The following is a 27,733-nucleotide window of genomic DNA, read 5'->3' as shown; positions in this document are numbered from 1 at the left end:
AACAAAGATGTCCTGTGTTACAAGTGCAACTTTGGGAAAGTAATTATTTATTAGTAAATGTGCAGTGGATGTATTTCATGTGTGACGGTAGCCCAAAAAGACTTGCTAGCTAAGCAAAATAAGAATTTTTCATCTTTAATACAATGGTATCAACATAAATATTTAAAACCAGTTATTACACCTCTGTTTAAAATCACCACAGTGTTAAAGACAGTTTAGAGATTTAATAATTCAGTTGCAACATCACACCTAAATGGCTGTATTAATTCCTTGCAATGGATCTGATCTGTTGTCATTATACTATGTTCCTTACATATGGACACCTAATCCGCGTGCTCCCAATCTGCACCCGCCCGCACCCGATTTCTTCCTTCCTTTTATAGACCCACGCCAAACCGAACAGGCGTGCACCTATAAAACCAGAGATTGGAAGCCGACCCACAAATGGGGGAGCAAGGTCAAACCAGCCCGACCCGTGGGTAAACCTGCAGGTCCCATGAGTATTGAGCCAGCCCCGTACATCATTACACCAGTCCCATTGTCATGGTTTGAAATTTTGTTTACTGAGTAGACTGAGCACTGTCATTGATGTGTATTTACAACAATCAGTGCCAGACTCCATCATATTAATGTAAAATAAATTGGGTTTAAGGCATGCCTTCTGTGAATGGTGGGCCTGCAAAATGACCCATGAAGGGCATTTAGGGGAAACATTATCTGTGGCTATATGAACAACTGTGACCAATGCTCACTTTGTATGAATTCAGTTGGAGAGAGGAATAACCAATTAAAATAGCAATAATAAATATATCATTCTGCAATTTCAGCATAAAAAACGCACAGTGGGCTTAGCATTTGCCATTTGTGGAAAGAGAGAGAGAGACTATATGACTATATATACATACATTCATCAATAACCAATAAGGTGTTTGTTTTACACAAGTAACCTGGAAATACCACCTGTTGAGCAAACTTTCTGTTTTATGACATAACCCTAATGCATTAACATTGAGGGGTGCAATTTTGTACCTTTTAGTGCTCTTGCATGTGTGGCAATAATAAATGACACCTATGATGCTGAACTTCCCTATAACCAATGTTTGAGACTGTAAGCAAGAATATACATTGCCAAATGTAATAAATTGGTTAGGTGCGTTAAGTACAATACAAATCCAATTTTACACATAGCTAAAATTAAGTTAACTACATTCTGGGAATAAAGAATGTGCCTGGCATATAAAGAGGATTTCACCTGCGGACAAAAGCCCAAAAGTGATCAGCCCATAAATTTAAGGATATTTTTTACATTTATGTTACCAAAATATTTAGCCCCTGCAGATTGTTAAAAAACCAGATGCCCTATTGCTTATGCGCCTTTCTTCCTGTTAATTTGCATGTCAGTTATTGCCGGCACACTTCAGCAAATCAGATCAATGACATGCAAATTAAAGGGGATTGAGCAGTAGCAGTGAATCATTAAACTTACGACTTCATCATCATGCTCCCACCCCGCCAGCCTGGGGTAAACAGATATTTGTTTACAACTGGCAAAAGAGTACTGCAGCGCTAGATATTTTGAGAAAAAACAAATGACTTAGAATATTGTTTGTAATAAAATGGGCCGTGTACTTTCTGACATTTGTCCTAAGGTGAACACCTCCTTTAACATGTAAGGCCCTGAGTTTACAGAATAACTCCATCCCTGCTGTATTTACATTTGCACATAGATGATGGGGTTAATGAGCACCTTGTCATGTGTTATCAGCACGACCTATTCAAAAATGATTGTCTGTTTTCTTAGCATTTAAAGATAATTTTCTTTTGTCTTCATGCAGCCACTCTTTTCATCACATATTTTCTTATATGTGCACCATTAGCTGTCACTCACCTTGTTAGTTATATCCAAATTGCATCTTGCCTCACATAGTGCCATTACAATAGGAAGATTCCCATCTTTGCAGGCAACATGCAGAGGTGTGTTACCATGGCGATCCTGGAAGTCTACAAAGCATCCATGGATGATGAGCGTTTTCACTACTTCCATCTGACACCGTCTCACAGCGAGGTGGAGGGCTATGTGCCCATCCTGCAAGGGCAGAGGAAGCCAGGCAGCTATATTTAACATTCATTCTTATGGAGAGTTATATCTGGAGAGCCTTTATTAGCATTCCTGACTACAGAAGTTTTTTGACGACTATAAGAACTTTCAGATATCTTACCAGCTAGATAAATGACAGATAGAGAAGTATGTTGTAATGGATGCAAATCTGTTTTAAGCTGTTCAACACTATTACGGAGCTCCCTTGTGACTGTACATGGCCAGTATGATTGTGAATCTAGAATAATTTAGAGCTAGTGCGAAAGCCATTATTCTTCAATTCTAAACTACTAACTTCCCTAAATATATAAAAAAATGTTTTAGCTTTGTAAAACAAAATATCTATCCAAATGAAAACTACTGCTAATTATAAATATAGTAGTTTTTGTGACATAAGTATGGCCAATAAGAAGACCCGTTTAAGTACAATCATTTTCTTGTACTTCCGTTTCTTTAGCCTAAATTACTTTGGCATGTATTATTAACATCTCACTAATATTTGCAGGGTAATCATGACAAATACCAGGTTACTGGCTACAGATGGTGTCTGAGGAAGCATAAAGGGTCTTAGGCACTTATGTAGTTTCGGATGCTGTGAATCATTCATCCATCTCTCACCTTGTCTGTCACATCAAGGTCACCTCCATGGTCAACCAAGCACTCCACAATATCGTGGTATCCTCTTGCCGCTGCTGTCAGAATGGGGGTTTCCCCTTCCCTATTGCGAATGTTGACATTGCAGCCGGCCTGACACAGAGCTTTTGCAACTGGGTAGTAACCATGCCAAGCAGCACAATGCAGAGGGGTTTCTTCTTCCTGCAGATAAACAATTCTTCATAAGAACTGAACTGTTCTGTAATTCCTTCGTCTAGATCCAAATGTTGAGAAACATTTTAAATGTATGGAGCTCTAATTCTAAGTCTGTGGAACATGGTTCTCTTGGGATTTCAGTTTAGTAAACTCCGTAACCTATCTGTAGAACACTGCTACATTTCACATATATTGCAGACTGAGGCAACATTGATTAAGTCTCATTGCAAAGTGGTGCTTAAATCTGTTTTTTATTGCTACTGTTCAGGAACTTTTAAAAATTAAATTAGTTGTCTTCTTTGCATTAAACTAACACAACCAAATCACAACCAAATATACAGGGATTGCTGCACTAAGTAGGCAGTTGGTTGGTAAGCACAAAAGTCACTCACTACTAATACCATGTTCATCCCTGTTCACCCTGTGGCAATGTAGCTTGCATAAGTAAGCCAGTTATGAGCAGCTACCTTCCTTGGCTAACAGGTTCTTGAATGTTTTGCTTTATCACAAATCTCCTGCACACAACCCTAAAGCAGGCACAAAAGTATTGGTGAAAAGATGGCACCTTTTGGCTTTTCACAGCGGATTCTTACACACAGTAAGAAAGCACATAACAATGCAACATACCTTATCCTGGATGTCTGGATGTGATCCAATGCTGCACAGGTATTGAATAACTTCAACATGCCCGTAGCGGGCCGCCACGTGAAGCGCTGTTTCTCCTGACTAGAAGCAAATAGTATAGGGGTGTCCATGAGGCACAGGGAAAACAGAAAGTAAACTTTATGTCTTTAAAATGGTAGACCCAACAGACTTTAAGGCACCAAAAGTAGGGAAGGTCTGTGCAAGTAAGAATCTTGTGCCCACAGAGAAAAGTCTAAGAACTGCAATAAGTGCTTCACAGCAGATAATAGACTGGTTATCATGTGGATATTGTGTACAAGCTCCTCCTTAGCAGAAATAGCAGCACTGAAAATATGTGAAAAAAATTGTGCTTGTTCAAAGGTGAAATATACAATCTATATGTGGTAGTTTTAATAAAAACTTCTTTTTTCCCCATGTATTATGAGAGTGCTGCTATTCTAAAGGAGTCATTAGGAGGGGGTAGGCTGAGGCTGAGCTCCTGTGCCTAGGGCAACACCAAGCCTAAATACAGCCCATGGCCAATGTGCATATCTGAATTTGGGCCCACATTCTTGATACCCCTTAATCTACAGTTTCTTCATGCCACCCCTTCTATCCACTCACTACAAAAATAAAACTGTACTTCCATATAATTGGGTACACAAATGGTCAGCTTACCTTATCTTTAATGTCTAAAGAACAGTTATTCTGATGGAGAAATTTCAAAGTCTCAACATGACCATGACGAGAAGCCCAGTAAATTGCATTAGATCCAGCCTACACAAAAACAGTAAACCATTAACACCAGTATATATTACAGCATATAAAAGAATTATTTTCACACACGTTTCTAAAAGGTTTCTATTTGTGTACTGTTGGGTCATAAAAGATGACCTACACAATTAAGCTGATTTACTAAATATTACTCAGTGGGTAATACACACCTTATCTTGTACGTCAATCTGAGCGCCACGCTTTATTAGCAGTTCAAGAATCTGAATATTCCCACAGCCAGCAGCAATTAACAAGGGTGGGGTGCCATGCTGAAAAATACAAACACAATAATAAGTATCCACACAGGATGAATAGCTTCATTATAATTTCCCATTTTCCTTTCATTTACATTGGAGAGACCAATGATAGGATAGAACATCTCTGCAGACTAAAACGATACCACCCGAACAATGTAGAGCTTTATAAAAATATATTGCATAAAACTCATATGTAAAACGCTGCTTCATGTAAACCATTTTCATAATAATATACTTTTTAGCAGTATGTGCCATTGGGTATTCATACATAGACAATTACCATTTTAAAAAATAAGGGCCGTCCCCTGGGATCCTAGGATTCGAAGTGCACACAAACAACTCATACATGTTAGGTCACATGAGCCAATTAAAAGACAGAGATGTATTTTACTTCCACACTTCTTCCTTTTACACTGTAGTATTTCTGGTCAGGCAACAAAGAGACCATCACGAAATGGTGGTTCAAGGCAAGAGACGTAAAAGGGCAATATTTACTTAAATAAACTGGTAAGATTCTTTAATTTGATCTGTTGCTTAAAGGGGCTGTTCACTTTTGTGTTAGCTTTTAGTATGATGTAGAGAGTGATATTCTGAGGCAATCTGGAATTTGTTTTCATTTTTTATTATTTGGGGTTTTTGAGTTATTTAGCTTTTTATTCAACAGCTCTTCAATTTGAATCTTAAGCAATCTGGTAACTAGGGTCCAAATTACCTTAGTAACCATGCAGTGATTTGAATAAGAGACTTGCATATGAAAATCTATTACTCCTCGTACCCATATTTTTTCTTAAATGTACGTTTACAATCATTTCCTTTTCACTTCGATGTTGCTACATCTGGGACACACTATTTAATGTCTCTTCTGCTTGTCTTTATCTTGGATCCAGTCAGAGTATGTAAGCTTTTTCCACAGATCTGAATTTTCCGTTAGGATTTTCGATTGAATGGGCTTTTAACCCCTCAGCTGCTCACAGTAAGTAGAACTGCATGTTTGTGACATCCTTAGCCGCTGATTAAATTCATTGCTCTGCTTTTATGTCAAGAAAGGGTTATGGCATCATCATTTTGTATTTTAATTAAATGGTCTACTCTGAAAAGAAAATTCTTTACACCACCATTGTAACTTTGTGATTTATTATGCTGCTTGCTGGATTAATGATGTGAGATGAATAACGTGCTGTTGCGTTTTGAGGCCTGAAGAGAGTGAAGGACGCCAACACATCACTTCTTTGTCTGAGTCGTGCAGTGAAAAATAGCAAGTCAGCCCCTGAGTGCAGCACAGATGGGAAAACCCGAGCCTGTGTTAATGATCTGCTGCGCAAAGGGATTCTCAGTGTGTCAGAGCAATATAATTAAAATAATGACACAATAAAACCCATAAAGGAGTAACTCACTGCTGTGTTACAAATACAAAGGTGTGATAGACAAAGGGAGTAATTGTGCATACAATAATAACATTTACTTAGCTGGACTGGTCATATTTCACATTGGGCATTTCTAACATTTGTAACATTACCTTGTTTGGCTGGTTTACATCATAGTTTGACAAGGACCCAAAAAGATGCTGCAAACCAGGGACGTTATCATCATTTATGGCATGAATGATGGCTTTCATCACAAAGGAATCCTCCTCATCCTGCAAACAAACAAGAAAGGTACATTGTATGGTCCTTTAGGTATATTATGTGGATCTTATTAAAACATTTTGACACGGATACATTGTTGCTAGGTTTCACCCATCATTCATTTCCACTGTGAAAACATGGTGGTTTGGAGGATATTTACCATGTGGCAGTGCTTGGCAGATATATGTGTTTAAACCCTTTCACCCATCCCTCTGCTTTTAAAAGAGTTTATACAGTTATAAAATCACACAACCTGTCCTTTTTTTTCCATCACTTGCTTTCACGTCCATAACCTTTTTTTTTTTTAACAAATGTCTTAATGCTCCATTTTGCTTTTCTTTCTTTTTTTTTTTTTTTTTTTTTAAATCGTCAGTCTGCTCATCTACTGAAAGTCATTTAGAGCTCACCAGACAATTCAGCTCTTACTCTATAAGGTGATGCAGTGCAGGGAGAGCAAGGAAGAAGTCAAAGAAAACAGTTTGTTCTGGTCATTTAAGCTTAATGCAATGACGTTGCTACCCTGACGCACAGCGGCACTTTAGGTTTTGGTTTCTATGCTTTGAAATTTGTCAACAAATAATTAGAAAAGCACAAAAGTTAAACAGATTCACCTGAGCTTCACCTTGAAGCTAAATGCATGTTTGTACTACTGAATTCCAAGCTTAAATTCACTTGGCCACATTTTGAATAGGTTCCAGTTTGAACGCATTTTTCTTATTTTGACTACTTCATTCTTCTGAACTTGTCTTCCGTTTGCTCTTTTTTGTAAATATTGTTCAGTGTGCTTGGCCATTTTATTTGTAGTGTGCTTCCAAGATGCACTCATCTTCAAAAAGCAGTAAATGGAAAAATCCAAGAAAAACCATGTTGGTGGCAGTTCAAATATATTTTAATTGTGATTATTCACGTGACCTACAATGGCTCATTTTACTGTTAACAATTCAATAACATGCCTTGACATACAAGTGTGTGTGAGAGAGTAAAAAATAGTGTGAAAGCTGCACTCCCTTGGAGCTGGGTGCCCAGAACCAAAAATATGTAAAACATTGCCTGTTGTTTTGCCACTAGATACACCTGGCAGCTCAGCTAATAGGTCAGTCAAGGTGAGATTTGAGGATACTGCCAATATTTTCAGGCCGATACAGCAGCCTTTTCATAAGCTAAAGGGGCCCTGAACAAAGGTTGGTCCTGCAACAAGGGCTTGACCAAAAATGTATGACAACCCCCGATATAGAAGAAATGTGGAATATGCTGCTACATTCCACAAATGCCAAAAAAGTTTATGCACCATTACAAAGAATAATAAAAATAATATACAAAACCATTTCTCTTGTCTCTAAAACAGTTATCAGTTGGATTGTATGTGTATGTACGATCCACTGGATTGTATGTGTATGTCCGACGACTGCAGCTAGCAAGGAAACCTTGCATTCTGTCTAATGAGCAATAATTAGTAGCGCATGCAAGCTGTTACCTGCTATTCATAATAGAAAGGCTATAACACCGTGATCTCCCTACACTCCATCTGCGAGCGACTTAAAAGACTTGTTTTCCTGCCAACCAGGAATGGGCCATAAGGCAAAACACTGCCAGATGCTTACAATTATATTAATTCATCCTCCTGAATTTAGCATATGCCAAATTGTAGTCCATAACTGCAAAAGCAAATTCAATGTGTGACTCCACACTTCAGAAATGGACTGAAACCTTACATGTGGGTCAGATCTAACTTAGATTTCTACATGGAAGATATGGTGCCACAATGATCCTTTAGTTGCCTTTCAGCTTTGGGGGTCTGGGGTTTTATTATGATAAGGGTGCTGGGTATGTTGAGTTCTCACAAAGTGAGTTTCATCTGTGTACTCCGGTTTCCTCCTGCAACTGGGCAGAAACTTACTGTATGAAACATAAAAATAAGATAAAATGCTTCCCATACATTAAAGAGTGGTGTTTTTTCATAGCAGACTGCAATTCTGACCTTTCCCTTCTTTGGCAGCCACATTAGGCTCCATATAGAGAAGTACAATGGCAATGCTTAAGAACCTTTTTAGAATTATCTTCTATATATTATTATAAAAACAAATAAATACCCAATTCATCCTCTATATTATTAGTACCAAATGCCTGGCCTTGGAGAAAACAGAAATGCCAAGCACACATTATTCTGTTTGACTTCTGTCCTGCAGTGATAAGTAGAACGTTATCAATGCCACAACCTCATGGCTGCCTGTCAGTGCTTGGAGGCAGTTTATGGGCCAGGCCACATGTCAGATGGCATAACATTCTCCAGTCCCAGCATGGTTCTGTATTGTCTGTGTTCTGTCTTCAGAAGATTACATGCATTTGACAGCATGTAATCAATGTCAAAGAAGCTTTATGCTGCAACATGGAAATTGCTATTTATTTCAGAAGGGAAGCGGTCAGATAACCAAGTGTGTTTAATTGCAGTCTTTCTGGGTAACTTCATGGCATCTTCTTTGTTTTTAAGTAGATGCTCATTTCTATGCATTGCCCACATTAGAATTAGCAGAAAAGGGCTGTTTTGTTGTCATCTAATAGGTTCATTTTTACAGAATAATATGGACTGCAAGCTAAAGATCCACCAGGCAAAGTTATATTTTTATCCAAATAATATTAGTTATGAATGAAATCAACTTCTTTAAGCAGACTTAAGGCTACATAGACTGATCACCATTTAGCATGAATGGCTACATATTCATAGGCTATCGGTCTTGCTAACTCAATGGCCATAAATGTCAAGGCAACCCTTTCTGATGGTTAATCACTTTGTTATGTGTTACTGTTGGAGAACAGATGCTCTCTCGCTGAATAAAGCTCATGCCTGTATTTTATTATTTCCTTATCTGATTTAAGTCTTACAGGTTTAGCAAGCCAGAAGTGCATTTTTATAAAATGCACATAAGAATCTTTAGGCATGCAATGGGACATCAGCTTAACTCACCAGCGTGTCATCACTCCTAGCGATACTCATGTTGCTCCTGGACAAGAAGGATCTTGACAGTCTTTGGCACAGGGATATCAAACGGACAGATTGCTTCAAAAAACAAAAGATATTATGCTTGTCATTTTTCATCAATTATAAAATCTAAATAAGATAAGCTTTTATGCAGTTCTTATTTTTTTCCTGAAAAAATATCAAAGAGAAATAAAAAGAAAATTCCTGATAAATGGGTAAATGATAAGATTCAAGAAAAACAAATTTTCCTTTAGGCAATTGAATGTGTTAAAAGAGCTTTGCAAAACTCCACTTTGTGCCATTTTATGAAGCATGTAATAAAACGTCTAACTGGAAAAGTTGCAGGGCCTCAGAGAATAGGTAGCACATTCCTACATTTGTATTCGGAATGTGAAAACAAGTAAATAAAACATACTTTATATTGGCTCCTCCGGGTCCCCTCCTGACCCACTGTATAAAAATACTAGTCTATCCCTGAATCACATCCAAAAAATGCAGAGACAGAAGTTAGGGAAGTGACATATTCATCACGTCAGCCACAAAGAACACTATCAATATTTGCATTTGGCTGTGATTCACGGCCATACTAGGGGTTTTCACAGCAAAAAATATGTTCAGACAGGGACAAAGGAGGTATATAATTTTGTATGTGCTTAATACAATAAGCATGTTTAGTCCTACAATGTTTACCACTGTGCATGCTCAATGCCTAGAGTGTGTGTGTATTTGAGCATGTGTGTTTGGAAGGGAACATCAGTAAAGTGAGTATGATGGCTACCTAACTATCATAGTGGGACACTTACTGAAATTATATCAGTCTGCTGGGGAGCAAAGCAGAAAAAAAAAAATGAATTATGTATTTTTCTAGCCATCTAAATGGCATGGGGTTGAGTTTTTAAGTTGCTTGGTCTGTGCTATTTGTTGCAAAATATTGACTTTACCAAAACCAAACTAAACTATAAAATATGAAATCTTTTCTCAAGTGGCAAATGAGTGGCTAAGTACCTTTGCAGTTTCATAATACTTTAGTAAATGCTAATATACATACATTTCACAAAGGAAAAAGTGTTTGCATTTGGCTTTTTTTTTTTTTTTTAGATGAATGGATTTTAATATATTCCGCAATAATGGTTTTAGGTCGCTAGATACTAGATTTAAATGATCACCCTTGAACTTCCTTGAGGGAAGAAAAGACAGGGATTTGTACAGTGTAATGATTTTAATGGGTTCACTACAGCTGGATGCATTATTTTATCATAAAGATAAAATAACCATTGCATGTGCAAATGCAGTGATATTCTATATATTCTATATTTTATGTATAAACATACATTATATATTATAAAAAAAATATAAGCAGTAGCAAACTTTGTTTTTCTGATGCCTGCTGTTACCACTGTGATTTGCAATAAAAGCTACTCACGCAACAATGGGAATTCTACCTACGGGCGCACTTAGAAGAATACACTTACTTTCCATTTTCTGCGAGCAGCAAACTTCTTAAACTTCTCCATATTGACTGCAGAGGCTTTCCTGCTCAGTGCTTGCTGAGTATCTTTAGGCTGAAACAAGTTCACAGACAATTAGCAGAAATGAACTTGGGGGTGGGAGGGTGTTCTATAAAGGTGCAGAGAATAAGCTGCATTCATAAGGGAAATAATAACATTCTATGGGTACTATTGTAACTGCTTGCAAAGAAAGCAGCAAGACCAACTACAGTAGAGAATTTTAAATGGGATGGAAGGTTTGCAATTTATGAGCTTTTTTTCTTCTTACTGCTTAGTTCACAAATGGGGCAACCGGGAAAAGGAAACTAGGGCAGTTATTGCCATAAGCTATGATTTAATATGCGGCTCCAGTCTCCCAGGTAAACAAAATGAGTGTCAGGGATTTTTCCAATTTTTAATATAAAATCCACCTGGAAAATTCCTTAATAATTAGATACACAGCTTTTAAATATTTGGATTTTTAATAAACTCCCTATGTATTGTTGAACGAGAAAATGGAGCAATAATGCAATAGCCACAGACTACAGGGGAAATACACTTCCATTGTATGATTCTCAGTAAATCATATTAACATCTTTTAAAGAAGTCATAATGTATATTCAACACAAGGGCATTATTCAATGCAATATATTCTTATTCTTCTTACTCGACATAACAGTGACAAGATGCATCTGAAAAGGGCAAGCTTCTTTCGGAAAGGTCATAAAATGCATCTCTATAAGTGCTGTATTTATGGAAGAGCCTTTAAAACCCTTTCCAGTATCAAAATGAAAAAAAAATTTAGTTCATCTCTGATCATAAAGTAAAATATTATTAATACTGTTCTGGAGTTATTTATACAAAGTACAGGCCAGCAGCAGTCAGCAGAGGGCCCCTGTAAAACAGAACCTACACTGGACTATGTTCTACAGATATGGGACCTGTTTCCAGAATGCTCTGGACCTGGGGTTTTCTGGATAACGGATCTTTCCGTAATTTTGGATCCTCATATCTTAAGTCTACTAGAAAATTATGTAAACATTAAATAACCCCAATAGGCTGGTTTTGCTTCCAATAAGGATTTATTATATCTTAGTTTGGATCATTTTGGCAGAGGAAAAAGAAAGTTATTTTTAAAAATTGGGATTATTTGATTATAATGGAGTCTATGGGAGACATCCATTCTGTAATTCTGAGCTTTCTGGATAACCGATCCTATACATGTACATTGATTTACACAGACCTGATAGTATGTACAGTATTTTAGAACAAATAAAATGCAAGAACTCTACCTTAATCCAAGGGTGGCTCAGACTGTCTTGAATGGTCATCCTTTTCCTTGTCAGGAAAATGAAAACATTAATCTCATTATTCAGGCTATTACTGGTTCAATGCATTATTATCAGTACACAATACGGCCATTGTTTCCAAAGCATTATATTGAAAGTCAATGCACACAGAACAACACTAACAGGTGTGCAAATTATTATTTATGCCTCATTTGTTCACTTTAAAAGTATGGCACATTACTTCGGCTTCTGACTTTTTAGTAGCTCTGGACAGAATGTCTTTATAGAGAACAGGTAAATATTGAAAGTATAAACAAAGGGTTAAGGCTCCTTTTCTCTAAAGCAGTTCTGTCCCAGATTACAGCGGAGATTCCAACTATATTTAGAACAATATATTCAGAGCACTGTGGTCTAAGATTCTATCTGAAACCCAGTGTTTTCCATCAGTCCTAGCAGAATTTATTACCAGTGCAACTCGGGACTATTGTTTCCTTCGCATGAGCAAAACAAAGGAAACAACACAATCGTTTTCCAGCCATTAAGTGGCTACAATAGATTTAGATACTAAAATATAGCCACAAAGTTCAACCACTGCAAATACAGTTATGGGACCTCTTATTCAGAATGCTCGGGACCTGGGGTTTTCCGGATAATGCATCTTTCCGTAATTTGGATCTTCATACCTCAAGTCTACTAGAAAATAGTGTAAACATTAAATAAACCCAAATAGGCTGGTTCTGCTTCCAATAAGGATTAATTACCGGCATATCTTAGTTTGGATCAAATACAAGCTACTGCTTTATTATTACAGAGAAAAAGGAAATCAATTTTAAAAATCTGGATTATTTGATCATAATGGAGTCTATGGGAAACAGACTTTCCGTAATTTCTGGATAACGGGTTTCCGGATAACGGATCCCATACCTGCACTTTACAAGTGGTATTCCCTACATTTAAATTTACACTTCTGAATGTCCTGCTTTCAAGTGCTTATTCTAGACCAGTGTACTATCTGTGCCGTGATTTCCTAATGCAGTAATTACTACTAGCTGTGTGGGGTTATCTCTATTGCTCGGTACAATATATGTGTATTTATTGTATATTTCACATATGGGTACCATATCAGTTAGAAGAATATTTTTATTAATGTAATTCATATTGCCAATCATTTTATAGTGATTTGTTCATATCATCTGATGCAACTTCTATATATATATATATATATATATATATATATATATATATATATATCCTTCAAATATATATATATATACAGTGTATATATATATATATATATATATATATATATATATATATATATATATATACACAGTATATATATATATATATATATATATATATATATATATATATATATATACACAGTATATATATATATATATATATATATATATATATATATATATATATATATATAGAAGTTGCATCAGATGATATGAACAAATCACTATATATATATATATATATATATATATATATATATATATATATATACTTATAATATTGTGTACGGTAGAGTAGTCTTAATAAATATACTGCTGGAGAAGTTATTGGAACCTGTGGGGGGATTAATTTCATGCTAATCATGTGACTAGTTCTAATTACAGTTTGGATTTATAATAGGGACTGTAGCTATACTTCCATTTTGTTTAATACTCCTTCCAGCACAACCAAAGCTACCTTTATAATAGTTACACCTCCTGCCCTTCTTATTTCAGGTGAACACAGGGACATATTGTGATTCCAGCATTTACACCCCTTTATAAATCACTTATAAAACATTAAAGCTTTATGAGCAAAATGAAGTATCAATAATGAAAGCACATAACAAGTACACAGCAGGCAAGCGCCACAATATTTCATGTAAAAAGCTATTCACTTAAAACAAATAGCTACAATACTTATTAGCACTTTATTGCATTTAGAAGTTAAATAGGATTTTAAAAAATGTATTATCTAAATTAGTGCATCTTTTTACATTATTTTAAACAGAAATTTCTGTCAGAAACATCATAAAATGAAAAGAATTTGGCCAAGTATCCAGAGCTGCCAAAATGATACTGAGAAAATACCCAAAGGGTATCATCACTGTAGTAATAACAAAATAAATATTATATTATTCTCATGTCAAGAGTGATAAAAAAACCACTTACTTTGGGTCCTTGACTAGTAGCCGCCTTATAAAATCTTTGGCCAAAGCACTTGTACTACTGAAGAACTCTTCCTCAAAGTCATAACTGACAGCAGATATATTAGCCAAGGTCTCTTGCTTTGTTTCCCCAAGGAATGGAGATGCCCCGCTTAATCTAAGAAAATCAAATAAGAGAATAGCTAATTAACTACTAGTAAATTTACAAAGCAGCAAAAAGTAATGTATTAATATGCCCCCACCAGATTTCCCTCATATTTACACATGCAGTATATATCTTCCACACATTTAGGGATTTTGTAGTTATGCCTTCAGAGCAATAGGAAACCATTTGGGCAATGTACTAAAACTTGCAGTGTTTCTACCAGCCTATTGCAAACAATCAAAGGTTTTCTTTCAAACAGGGGAGCAAGTAACACTTCCTTCTAATTGGCTGCTATGGGCTACTCTACTTTGTAACCTTTATTTTATATATATATATATATATATATATATATATATATATATATATATATATATATATATATATATATATATATATATATATATATATATATATAAAAATCCTCCAAGTGCACTCAGTAGAATGGGAGGAGCTGAGAGTTTTCTGATGACCATTGCATGTATCCGTGATCATAAAGCTTAGTACAGGAGAGCCATCACAAAAAATGGTTGGTAACTGTTTGATATAAAGATTATGATATGTTGTGGCAGCAGCTATAGTCTGTACAGGTAAATATTCCTGTGTATATTCATCTCATGCCTTCCAATACAAATATTAAGACACACACAGAAAATAACAATAACAGATACTTACAGAATGTATGTTATGACTCCGATACTCCTATAAATTTTAACAGCAAAGCATTAGTGACTGCCTTCTAGTATACAGGAAATCCAACACCCCCGCCTCCATGTTTTTCAACTTACCACATATCAGACTCAAGACCAAGAGGCTCATAATTCACAATTTCAGGAGCTAAACAGAAACAATAAATCATTAGATTTTAAATGTATGGCTACTGCAGTTCCCAATTAGAATGCAATCTTTAATCAAACAAAACATTTCTGAAAGCATGGATAAAGAAAAGCAATACTTACCAACAAATTCTGGCGTTCCAAATATGTTCTTGAATTCATTTCCAGAGTCGATTCTGTGAGCCAGGCCAAAGTCTATGATCTTTATACGAGGCTTGGGTGCATTTCTATCAAGCAGCATGATGTTCTCAGGCTATATGGACGGAATGGATATTTCTTGTAATATAAAACAAGTTTTATAGGCAGACTTGTGTCTCTCTGCCAGAAATAACATTAGAGCAGTAACATATTCATCCATTTTTCGGAAAATAATACAAACATAAAAGCACACACCTTCACTAGCAAATCTGCTTCTTTGAGAGGTTCCACTACTTCTATTAATTGACAGGTTTGATTTATATAGAGGATTTGGTACTATGGGACTCAAGTCCTTTGCAAATTCCTGGTAGCCATGTTTAATTGCCACAATGTATGCTCAAAAGATGGAGATGTCACCATATCTCCAGCTTCAGTAAATACATTTTAGTATTTTAATGGATTATGTAAACCAAGCTGCAATTATAACACATTCTAAATGTTAGGCAGCCTAAATATGCAGTATTTTACATTGCAAAACTGTTACTAATACAAAGGTATATAATAGCCAATAACATTGCCTGTGTAGTTTTGATCCATCTGAACAGCAGGTATATTGGCAAATGAGCCCTCATGGGAAGCTTCAATATGACAGGCTGCACCAGTGACAAAGACCACCCCCACTTGTATTTGGGGCTGAAGCATATATTACACTAATGAAATAATCTTTTAAACCTTAAATCTAAACTGATGTGCCCTGCTATTATCTAATTTGGTTAAATTGGACATCTTACAGGTGACCCCTGCAGCATGCACCAGAAATAATTACTACTGGTATCAGTTGTGTATCACCAAATATTTCTTTATTCCTAGGTAATACATGGCTCGGATGGCAGGAACAGCAATTATAACCATTTTTGGTGACTTACTTAAATTGCAGAATTTGGCCCTTGCCCTGTGAAAATGTATTTCATAATAGATCCCCATGTCCATTCTTCCACTTTCTAATTATGAACATATACATGAGACAGACACAAATGTGAGAATATATCCTCAGCCTATAACTTTTCATCATAACATCAGTTCACTAAATTTGGTACCTTGAGATCAAAGTGGGCAATTTGCAGGGAGTGAAGGTAATTTACACCATTAAGAATCTGCTTGATGAACTCTGTAGCTTCCTCTTCTGTTAGAGACTCCTTTTCAGCAAGAAAGTCAAACAGCTCACCTCCTGCAACCCTGGCATGACAGAAACAGTGTTACAGATACTCCTGACACAGTCATTTAGCCTACAAAGAAATCCAGTATAGAAGATTTTATTTGCATTTACCTTTCAAAAAGACAATTAAAAATTCTTAGGGCAATCAGTCTGCTAATGGCTGAACTGTGCAATCTCTGACAGCCTCCAATTAACCACTTTATAAAAGTCTATACAGACAACATATAAACCTGACAGTTGAGTTAGAAAAGTTTGAAAGTTTTGAGTTTAAACCTTGCTTGCTATTTGTACAGGCCACACAGAATGTGTCTAATAATCTGACACCGGTTTGAAGGATATTCATAGATCCTCACAACTGAATGAAACAATAGGTCTTCGTTTTCACAGCAAATTCTATTTATATATATAATATATATGTCTGCATCAGATAAAAAATAGAATGGAATGCTTCCTAGTAATAAAGGGAAGGTTAACAGAATGCAGCATAGAAAAAATGTTGGGTGTGCAAGTATTCCTGTAAAGTAGGTGGACAAACTACATGAAAAGCAGTTCCAAAGGGCCATTAAATGACAGCTAATATAAAGTAATAGGAGGGAAAAGAGATTACATAGTAACATGTGCAAGATTTCCTTGCCTTGCCAAGATTTCAGTGCCATGTCAGCTGCATGTAGACTGGGGGGGAAAAGGCTAATCCACTTTCTTCAGCCCCAATTATCACTGTGAATGGACAGGCACAGCATCAGCCTGTTAGTGCACAGATGGGGTGGATTTTGGTGCAAAAATGTGAAAGTATACATTTATCCTGTTAAAACTCAATGCTGTGCCTATTGGTGCATAATGATGTCAGGATAGAAAGAAGCAGATGAGCTTGAAGGGAATCGGTCATGATTTTTTATGGTGTAGTTTTAATTTCTAAATTACACTGTTTACACTGCAAATAATTTACTCTACAATATAAAATTGAATTCCTGAACCAGCAAGTGTATTTTTTTAGCTGTAATATCGGTGTGTAGGCAGACACTTTTGCCTGGTCAAGTTCAGAAAGAGCCAGCACTTTAGGATGGAACTGCTTTCTGGCAGGCTGTCATTATTCCAACTCAATGTAACTGAATGTGTCTCAGCGGGATTTGGCTTTTTACTATTGAGTGCTGTTCTTAGATCTACCAGGGAGCTATTATCTTGTATCAGGGAGCTGTTATCTGGTTACCTTCCCATTGTTCTGTTGTTAGGCTGCTGGGAGGGAAAGAGAGGGGTTGCTATCACTCCAACTTGAAGTACAGCAGTAAAGAGTGACTGTAATATATCAGAGCACAAGTCACAGACTGGGGGCAGCTGGGAAACTGACAATATTTCTAGCCCCATGTCAGATTTTAAAATTAAATATAAAAAAGTCTGTATTTTGAGAAATGGATTTCAGTGCAGAATTCTGCTAGAGCAGCGCCATTAACTGATGCGTTTTGTAAAAAACATGTTTTCCCATGACACTATGCCTTTAAGTGTTCCCCAGAGGTGTAGAGAAGCTGGTGGAGAACATGCCTCGTCTAAAGGAGGCCATAGACGTAACAATTACGATCTTTCTTGGAAAAGATCTTTCCATGAAAGAACGTTCATTTGAATACACACATGTAGAGCTGAATCATCAGATTTACAGGTAGAAACAATAGAATTCTACTTGCATCTGACAATTCAGCACTAACAATGGCTGATGTTTGGGTTCCTTCAAAGGCACCTGATCAAAATTTTCCGTCCAGCCCAATCGACGATATACTGAAAGAAAACATCTGACTAGTTGCAATGGATTATTAAGGAGCAGATTTATCAAAACATGAAATTAGAGCTCACTACAGGAATATTCACTAACTTTATATTCATTCCTATGGGATTTTTAAAAGTCTACTTATGAAATGGTGAATTCTAACTTTCACACATTGATAAATACGCTTCTAAAAATCACATAGGAATGGGTATAAGGTGAGTGATTTTATCTGTATTAAACTCTAATCTCACATTTTGATAAATCTACCCCTAAAGTCTACTTTATAAGCACTTAGGGGCAAGACACACAGAGCTACATGTAGCAGCTACAAAAATAGACAGTGTTGATAATTACTTATAATTATGTTTTAGCAGAGACAATTCTCTGGCATTTTGTAGCTATGACAAGTAGCTGCTACTAAGTAGTGTCTTTACATTAATTATTTTCCATTATTTATAACCATGCTATGGCATATCTCTGTACAGGCTATAAGCAAAGCCAGGGAATGTCATAATATATGGTTCTGTTCAACTGGCCACACCCCCAATGATGTCATTCCAAAGCCCACCTGAGTGTCTGGCCACATAGCCCCTCCTGTTTTCTTGCAGTGGGGTTAAAAGAATAACAGGAGCCCTAGGGGAGAAGACGCTTTTGGCCTATGTCTCACTATGCGAAGCAAGACGGTAGCAGCTTAGACATGGCTAATACTGAAGAATTAAAGGACCAGTAACATAAAAAAAAAATGTTTCAAAATTCGTTAGACCACAACAAAAAATTAACACCAAGACAAATGAAACTTTTAAATAGCAAAGACTTTATTAAGAAATAACTTACAGAAAGTCCACTTCCTGTCCTCTTCAGAAAAGGCGACCATCCACACTGCAGCGATCGATTTATCCTCCCTGGCCATTCACTGACATCTTCCTACCGGCATCCAGCAGCAGCAGTGTCTGTCACAGGCTCTTCTCTCCTTCACCGTAGATCGGCTTCCCTCCTCCGCTCTCCTCACCTCCCTCTTACAAAAGACGTCTGAAGAACCATCAGAAGTGGCGCCTGCTGAGGGATCCTGATCAGTTAGCAGCGATAGGGTTAATCCCAGGCCAGTTCCCACGTGGGAGTGGAGGGCACAGACAAGGATCGCTCACTGCTCTCGTGGGCTGCTTGCTCACATTTGGAATATTCCTGCGTATGAAAGGCCTTTGCTGAAGAGTCTACCCGAGTTATAAAACTTGCCCATGTCACGGAGGAGGGAAGCTGATGCACGGTAAAGGAGAGCCTCTGACAATGCTGCTGCTGGACGCCTGTAAGTAACCTGCGGCTTTCTGTTCTGCCTATAACTGGAATGTAACCAGGCGCCGCATGTCTCTCTCTGAGAGTAGGAGAGCAGGAGGGAGGTGAGGAGAGCGGAGGAGGGAAGCCGATCTACGGTGAAGGAGAGAAGAGCCTGTGACAGACACTGCTTATGCTGGACGCCGGGAGGAAGATGTCAGTGAATAGCCAGGGAGGAAAAATCGATCACTGCAGTGTGGATGGTCGCCTTTTCGCCGTTTCTGAAGAGGACAGGAAGTGGACTTTCTGTAAGTTATTTCTTAATAAAGTCTTTGCTATTTAAAAGTTTAATTTGTCTCTGTGTTCATTTTTTGTTGTGCTCTAACGAATTTTTAAACATTTTTTTTTTATGTTACTGGTCCTTTAAGGCAATACATCACAGATTCTTAAAAAAAACTCATTTTAATATATATTCAGCTTTTAATATTACAGTTGGAGGGCACTGAGCAGATTGATGAGTGTAATATCTTGGGATTGTAACAGCTAGATATCAGTTTAATGGCAATCCAAAGGGAAAAAGAATGTTCAAAGTAAGTTGTGGTCATGGATCCTATGTTCTTACTCACTTGCTTCAGTGACATGAAGTTACCTGCGTATGTGAGTTTATTTCTGAGTGGGAGCTGCTACGTAAGTCAGGACCCTGCCTCACCCTAAAATGAACAATTAGAGATGATAATTTTTGATTGATAAATGATAATTTTTTTGCACAGGATTCAGCATTAGCCCAAATCCAAAAACTATGCGTCCCTAAAAAAAAACATCTTTCATGGGTGACATTGTGAATAAAATGTCAGAATCTTTTCTTGGTTTCATCTGGTGGTTATTTTTGCAATAAGCATGTCTACGTGTGCATCATTGTTTGAATCAGAAAGAAAAGCCATACAAAGCATGTATTATTTCCTACATACTAAATATCTCTGTCTTTGAGGAATGCTGAAATGCCAGTATGTTCTACATGAAGAATATTTCCTTAAACAAGAATTGATGTAAATCATTTACTTCTGAGATTTATTTTACATCAGAAAACAGAAAACTTTTGTGTCAACTCTAAATGCTAAGCTGACAGTAAGGTCAATTCTCCTCCAACCTTGCTATTTAACCTCTTTAAGTAAGATCTATCCAAAGTCCCAAGAGGCAATGCCTTCTGGAGAGCCAGAGTGTGTTTAACCTTTTCTGTGCCAGTGCAAGTAAAGGGGTTGTTCACCATTGAATGAACTTGAGGGATATTCTGGGACAATTTGATATTCGTTTTTTTTTCTATTTTTTATGGTTTTTGGGTTATTTAGCTTTTTAGAGACTGGAATATGAATAGGGGAGGCATGACTACAAAGACGAGCAATCACAAGGAGCAATAACAATACATTTTTGGCCTTACAGAGCATTTGTTTTTTAGATGGGGTCAGTGACCCTCACCCAAAAGCTGGAAAGAGTCAGAAGAAGGCAAATAATTAAACTACTATAAAAAATAAGGAATGAAGACCAATTTAAAAGTTGCACAGAAATAGCCATTTTAGAACATACTAAATGTTAATTTAAAAGCGAGCCCCTTTAAGCAGCTAACTACCAGCACCATTATTTATAAATGAGATTCCACTGCTCCTAACTGTTTGTATTAAACAAAACCTTCAACTTGGATAATGAAGGGCCCTTGAAGTACACAGCTCCGGTCTGTGTCTTGCGGTTCCTGTACTTGCACAAGAAGCCCATTATATCAATCTTTCATTGCACAAGAGACAAGCACTGGAGTGCTGTGGCACTTACAGCTCCAGAATGAGAATGACATCTGTTTTGTTCTCGTACACTTCGTGCAATGTGATCACATTGGGGTGCTGGATTTCCTTCAGGATGCTGACCTCCCTCTCGATATCCTCCCGGGTCACCCCACGCCGGCTTGATTTGGTCCGTCGTTTCTTGATAAATTTTGCAGCATAATGCGTGCCTGCGCTCTTTTCCTGGCATTTTTTCACCACAGCAAACTGACCACTGAAAAAAAACAAAAAAAACACTGTGAGTCCATAAGTAAACATGGGATTCACTCACAGTTGTGAATCTGGGGATACAGAAATGCCAGCATTTGGCTGCTCCACGTACGTTCTTGTACAGTAGACCTCTAATTAATACAAGCATACAGTTTTAAACATACGGCTCACATAAAACTCTGACCGTGACTGTCAGCATTCACAGCCTGGCTACATACACACATTCAATGCACTCATCCTCCTCCTTCCACTGGTAACCTGATGTAAAAATGCAACTTATATTTCAATCAATAAGCAACAAAAGGATTAACGCTTAATGCACAGAGCTGCATCCAGACAAATTTGAAGGGATTAAGCGTTTATAACCTGTCACCATGTGTACGTCTCACTACAAAATTAGGTGTGTGGTTTATCTGCAATGAGAGGGTTTTAAGGAAAAATTTAGCCATAACCTGCTAAACAATTTAAAATTAAAATGTCAAAAAAACATGGAGCTTTATAAATACCACCTGTTCAAGGCAGGAGTTAAAGGGTTTTTATTTCTAAATTACACTGTTTGCATTAAAAATAATTAATGTAAATAATATAAAAATTTTATTCCTGGGCCAACAAGTGCATTTTTTAGCTGTAATACTGGTGTGTAGGCAGCCTTCTCAGGTCATTGTGCCGGGTCTTTGCTTTCAGAGCCAGCACTTCATGATGGAACAGTTTTCAGATTAAGCGGTTTAATTTCTCCTACTCAACGTGAGTCGCAGTGGGACTTGGATTTTTACTATTTTTTACATTCTCACTGTTCTGCTGATGGGCTGCTGGGGGGAAAGGGAGTTGGGTGACATCACTCCAACTTGTAATGCAGCAGTAGGGAATGACTCTTTATCAGAGTACATTTCACATGACTGAGGACATCTGGGAAACTGAAAAAAAGTCTAGCTTCATGTCAAATTTCAAAATGATATATTAAAAAAATCTGTTTGCTCTTTTGAAAAATGGATTTCAGTGCAGAATGCTGCTGGAGCAAAAAATGTTGCCTTTAAGTACACTGTAGTGTACATGTGGGTGCATAAAGTGAATAGAGAACTAAGGCTAATGGGCACATAAGGCATTTTGACTGCTGCTCAAGTGGGAGTCTTTGCAAATGGATTATTCTGTTGCCGCTGTACATCAGACAGGGATATTTTCAATGTTGTGACAGCCAGCTGTGTGCAAAATGGCAGTGTGCCAAAATGGATGTAACTTAACCCCTGGCATGTCGATGCTTGGGTTTATCCCATTGAAAAATGACGCCATGTCTTTGTTTTATGAGGGGGAACTTAATTTCTGAAGCTTCCATTATAGGTATGGGACCTGTTATCCAGAATGCTTGGGACCCGGGGTTTTCCGAATAAGGGATCTTTCTGTAATTTGGATCTTCTTACCTTAAGTCTACTAAAATAAGATATACATGTGAATTAACCCCAGTTGGATTGTTTTGCCTTCAGTAAGGATAAATGACTGTATATCTTAAGTTTGGATCAAAAACAAGGTTTTAAAAACATTTTGATTATTTGGCTAAGGGAGTCTATGGAAGGCAGCCTTTCGGAGCTTTCTGGATAACGGGTTTCCGGATTGATCCTTATTGAAAGCAAAAACCAGCCTATTGGGTTTATGTAACGTTTACATGTTTTTCTAGTAGACTTAAGTTATGAAGATCCAAATTACGGAAAGATCCATTATACTGAAAATCCCAGGTCCTGAGCATTCTGGATAACAGGTCCCATACCTGTAATATCTTTTTTGCAAGTATGCTGAAATTACTTGTAAGAAAGAATGTTGTTTTGCCACAAACAAACCCAGTCAAAAGTTACCTGCAAAAAAAAGTTTTACAAATATCTGATTTGTTGTTATGTATTACTACTCCAGGGAAACATTAATCCTAGTTTTGTAAATTCACCCCCTGGCCATCTGGCAGCAACCAAAGTCAGTCATGAGAAGAAGGCTTAATCATTAAATAACATTTATATAATAGATGATTACTAGAATTAACTACTATACATTCTTTCACAAGATGGTTAATCTATTATGCTGCAATAGAGTCATACGGAAGAAATAGTACATTTTTCAAAATGAAAGAAAACTCTCAAATGGGTCAGTGGCACACATTTCTCTTTTAAATATTCTATTGACTCTCCATTATGTGGAAATAATAATAGTATTGTGGAGAGCATGCCTGCTTGGAGATCTAGCCACAAGCATTCACTGTAGACTGAACATTATCATCACTAGTACTACCTGTGCTCTAGGCTTTCACTAGCTGCCTGCTAAATACAGGTTATTGATAAGTGTAGCACTGTGGCTTAATAATAATAACTATTGGCATGGGTCTTTATAGGATGACTTGTTTTGCCTTCATGATCCAGTAACTCTTTACAGCTTTATTACCTGGGTTCTGTTCTCTAGGATATCAGTACAGAGATGTTAATAATTAATAAAACCTTGCTTTTGAGTTCATTGTGACACTTGCATTTGTGTTGAGCAGTAACCATAAACAGCTTACTTGCCGTGGCAGTTATATTTGTAACAGGAACGGAATCTATATGGAACACAATATATTCACCTATTCAGCATGAACTCAATGAATAGGGTATGTTCTGGACAACCTTTTGCCTATTGTTTTATTACAAAATATTTATGGTTTCTGCTATTTCTGGCCCTAAACAAGCCAGCTTCACTTTAGTACTTCCTGATTCAGAAGACCTGAAAAGATCTAATAAAACAAATTACCAGTCCAATGAGAACCCCCTGATAATGAGCTGCTGAAAGGCTGCTTAGAGAAGGGATGGGTTTGTTTGTTCAAAGGTAGATAGGGTGCTCTGAACAAATAGCCAAACTTTCAAATAAGTTACGGTATTTATAATGGCAATTAGGAAAATATAGATTTTTTTTTAAAATTAAAACAATAGGCAGCATTTAATTTCAGCACAGGTCCTATTTATTGTGTTAATATTTGGCAAGGGTGTTTTTGTTGAATGTAAAAGTGTTTGATTATTAAAAAAAAAAAACTAAAAACCTAAATGGGATTTTCTATGGTTAATTGAGTGGCATACTTTTTGAAAAGAAAATGAAAACCATAAAGCTATGTGTAGGTCTAGGTATTTCCTTTGTGAAGATCATTTTAGTGACTTTATAGGGGTCTGAATTGTTACTAACTCACACCCAGGTATAGTTTAAAATTGGAAGAGGTGATGAAAACTCAAATAAAAATAAATAAATAAAAAGGACAGTTCATCTTTACTTTTGCGAGGATGGAGGAAGCCGATGTTACTCAGAAGACTCTTGTTTCTACATACACAGGAGGAGTGCTCACACATTGCTCATGGGTAAATCATTTATTTAATCATTAGATAAACTGACTCCATACACAATAATCACGTTGTAGCATATGGTGTCTTTCTGATGTCATCTGACAATTGACCACACCTATATAGTTGCTAAAATCTATAAATGGCTAGCATAATGATATGAGACACACGCCATGTCAATTTCTACAGTTAAAATGGAATAAACAGAATAACAGACATAAATAAATGATACAGGCAAAGCAACAGGACACATTTTGTGGCTGGAAACCACTAAATGTGTAAAGGGCAATGACCGGCCCCAGAGGAAGAGGATATTACTTCCCACTTTCCCACTTCTAAAACAGCAAAACTATTTAATATGTTTCCTCTGTGTGTCTCCTAACAATTTCACAAAATTATAATAGAAATAGGGATGCACCGAATCCAGGATTCAGCCTTTTTCAGCAGGATTCAGATTCGGCCGAATCCTTCTGCCTGGCCGAACCGAATCCTAATTTGCATATGCAAATTAAGGGCAGGGAGGGAAATTGTGTGACTTTTTGTCACAATACAAGGAAGTAAAAAATGGTTTCCCACTCCTAATTAGCATATGCAAATTAGGGTTCGGATTCGGTTTGGTATTCTGCCGAATCTTTCTCGAAGGATTCGGGGGTTCGGCCAAATCCAAAAAAGTTGATTCGGTGCATCCCATCCCTAAATAGAAACATTAAAAAGAATAATAATGTTTCAGAAAGTTATGTTATTTTCCATGTATATTTTAGTATATTTAGTGCAAGTATTTGGTGTCAAGAAACTGGGGTTTTACACAAATGTCAGTATAAAAATATTATGTTTTTCCATGTCTTTTGAAACACAGGCTTCCCCAATTCAAAGCCCAGCAAAACACTATAACATGTCCAATAATCCTGTCAAACTGACATACACATATCAGTAAATATGGCCCTTTACATCTTTTCCCTTGAGCCACCATTTTGTGTGTTCTGTGTGCTCCCTCACCTGACAGGAAATAATGCAGTGTGGGGTTAAAAAGGCACACCTCTATTCTTTGGCTGATATAACCTAGTAACCTAGTATATAAATGTGACTTTGGTTTATGTACAAGACAGGCGAGGAATAGCAATTAGTAAAGGTAGCACTTCAATATGGGATTATCCAATGGTGCATACCATTATAAAATGTTTTTCATCAAAAGGATTAATTGCTTTTAAAGTGCTTTTACATATGGACTGAGGCATAGTTTCCCTTTAATAGAGGCTTGCACTAGACAAGTTACATTATATTTACAGGTCCAGTTTAAATCAATTTCACAGAGCAGGATTAATTTGCACAATAAATTTGGTTGATGGGATTGCGCTGGTACGAAAACGTCTGTAACAACAGTGATTTGCTCCGTGATCTTCTAATACCTATTGAATTACTGTTAAATTATTACTATGGGATGGATCTTTTGTCTCAGCTTGGCAGACTGCCTTTACTATCCTGTAGTCAGAATTCAGCACCAGTCTTGTATTCTGCAGGCAGCCACAAGAAAATACAGTTGACAAAACATGTGAGGGGTTTATATCAGCAGCTTATTGTAAAGCCCCCAGAAATATAAAATAACATTAATATGGCATGAAGTCCATGTTTCTTTTTTACTATGCGATATCAGAGCAAAAGCATCATTTCAGTAGGCTTCAGAATAGTATGATGCAGTTTAACTGTATGCAGTTTAGAAAATTCAAGGCCATAGCATGTATCCAAGGTAAAATGCATGCCCAGCTACAGCTTCTCTGATACAGTCCCAAAAATATAACTGAGCTGTAATACTGCTTGCCTGTGCACTCACAGTTTATTTATGAAAACAGTACTTTTGCTTTTAGAATACATTTATATTTAATTTGCCAAAGGATACAGAAGCATTAAAACAAAGTTTAAAAGCTATATAGGAACAGGATAATGGACATTACTATCTTTATAAAGGCAGAGGCATAGCCAATACGATGAGATAGCTCCCAGTTTAGCAGAGTGTGTTACTGTATTGGTATATAAATTGATAAGAATTTCAGCTTTGCTGGTCATCCTGCTAATTCTGGACTATATCCAGTCAGCAACATTCCCACTAAAAGCTACATTTCCTTTATCTGCCAATGATACAATGATATTCTAGTCTCAGCTGCTAAGGCATACAAAAGAAGTAATTTGCCTGTACAGGAATGGGATCTATTATGCATAAACCTGTTATTAAGAAAACGCTGAAATACAGCAATACCGTATTCCAGATAATCAAACAAAAACATAACAACATTATATTATACATTATATTTTTATAACAATTGTTTTATTTTCTGTAATTATAAAACAGTCCCTTTTGGTTGATGATAACTCATAAATCCATGTTGGTGGGTATTAGGTAATTTAGTGTTTAACTGTTTTTAATTGTGTTCCAAATCACAGAAACACAGATGTTTTGCCTCCTATAAGGAATGATTATATCATCGTTGGGGATCAGGCACAAGGTTATAATTACAGAAAAAAGGAAATCATTTTTAAAAATTTAAATGATCAAAATGGAGGCAACAGGAGATGGCCTTCCCACAATTTAGAGCTGCAATAAACAGCCTAGAAAAAAAAATTAGACAACAATTTCAAAATTCATAAAACTGTCATGTTTACAACTGAGTTCTGAGCAACAAGAAAGTAACAAATTTCTCTTAGAAGCAAGCATATGCCTCCACCAAAAATGCCATTAGGTTCACAATCAATGATACACAGATGAAAGCTGAATATAATGTGCCATGGAACCAAGAAAAATTAACAAATGCATTTTATCTAATGAGATCTTATTAGATGTTATTAATTCAGTTTAATACAAGTAAATGCAAATAAAACTCCCTCATCCCAATTTA

The 27,733-nt window shown here is 36.7% G+C and overlaps 1 protein-coding gene across 4 annotated transcripts in view; it reads right to left on the bottom strand.

Moving 5' to 3' along the window:
- Nucleotides 1–27,733, bottom strand: part of dapk1.S (death associated protein kinase 1 S homeolog) — a 94,462-nt gene that overhangs the window by 24,304 nt on the left and 42,425 nt on the right. For 3 of the 4 annotated variants that reach the window (XM_018235767.2, XM_018235777.2, NM_001091302.1), the window contains 15 exon segments: nucleotides 21,290–21,511; nucleotides 16,325–16,463; nucleotides 15,213–15,342; nucleotides 15,042–15,090; nucleotides 14,929–14,955; nucleotides 14,116–14,268; nucleotides 11,945–11,990; nucleotides 10,638–10,727; nucleotides 9,151–9,243; nucleotides 6,080–6,199; nucleotides 4,477–4,575; nucleotides 4,211–4,309; nucleotides 3,536–3,634; nucleotides 2,717–2,914; nucleotides 1,889–2,086 (listed from right to left, as the gene is read on the bottom strand). In XM_018235767.2, coding sequence (XP_018091256.1) covers nucleotides 1,889–2,086; nucleotides 2,717–2,914; nucleotides 3,536–3,634; nucleotides 4,211–4,309; nucleotides 4,477–4,575; nucleotides 6,080–6,199; nucleotides 9,151–9,243; nucleotides 10,638–10,727; nucleotides 11,945–11,990; nucleotides 14,116–14,268; nucleotides 14,929–14,955; nucleotides 15,042–15,090; nucleotides 15,213–15,342; nucleotides 16,325–16,463; nucleotides 21,290–21,511 — 1,762 coding nt within the window. 4 annotated transcript variants of the gene reach the window in all.

This window comes from Xenopus laevis, chromosome 1S, assembly GCF_017654675.1.
Source record: "Xenopus laevis strain J_2021 chromosome 1S, Xenopus_laevis_v10.1, whole genome shotgun sequence".
NCBI lineage: Eukaryota > Metazoa > Chordata > Amphibia > Anura > Pipidae > Xenopus > Xenopus laevis.
The sequence above is the reverse complement of the archived record's forward strand: the minus strand, read 5'-3'. Positions and strand labels throughout refer to the sequence as shown.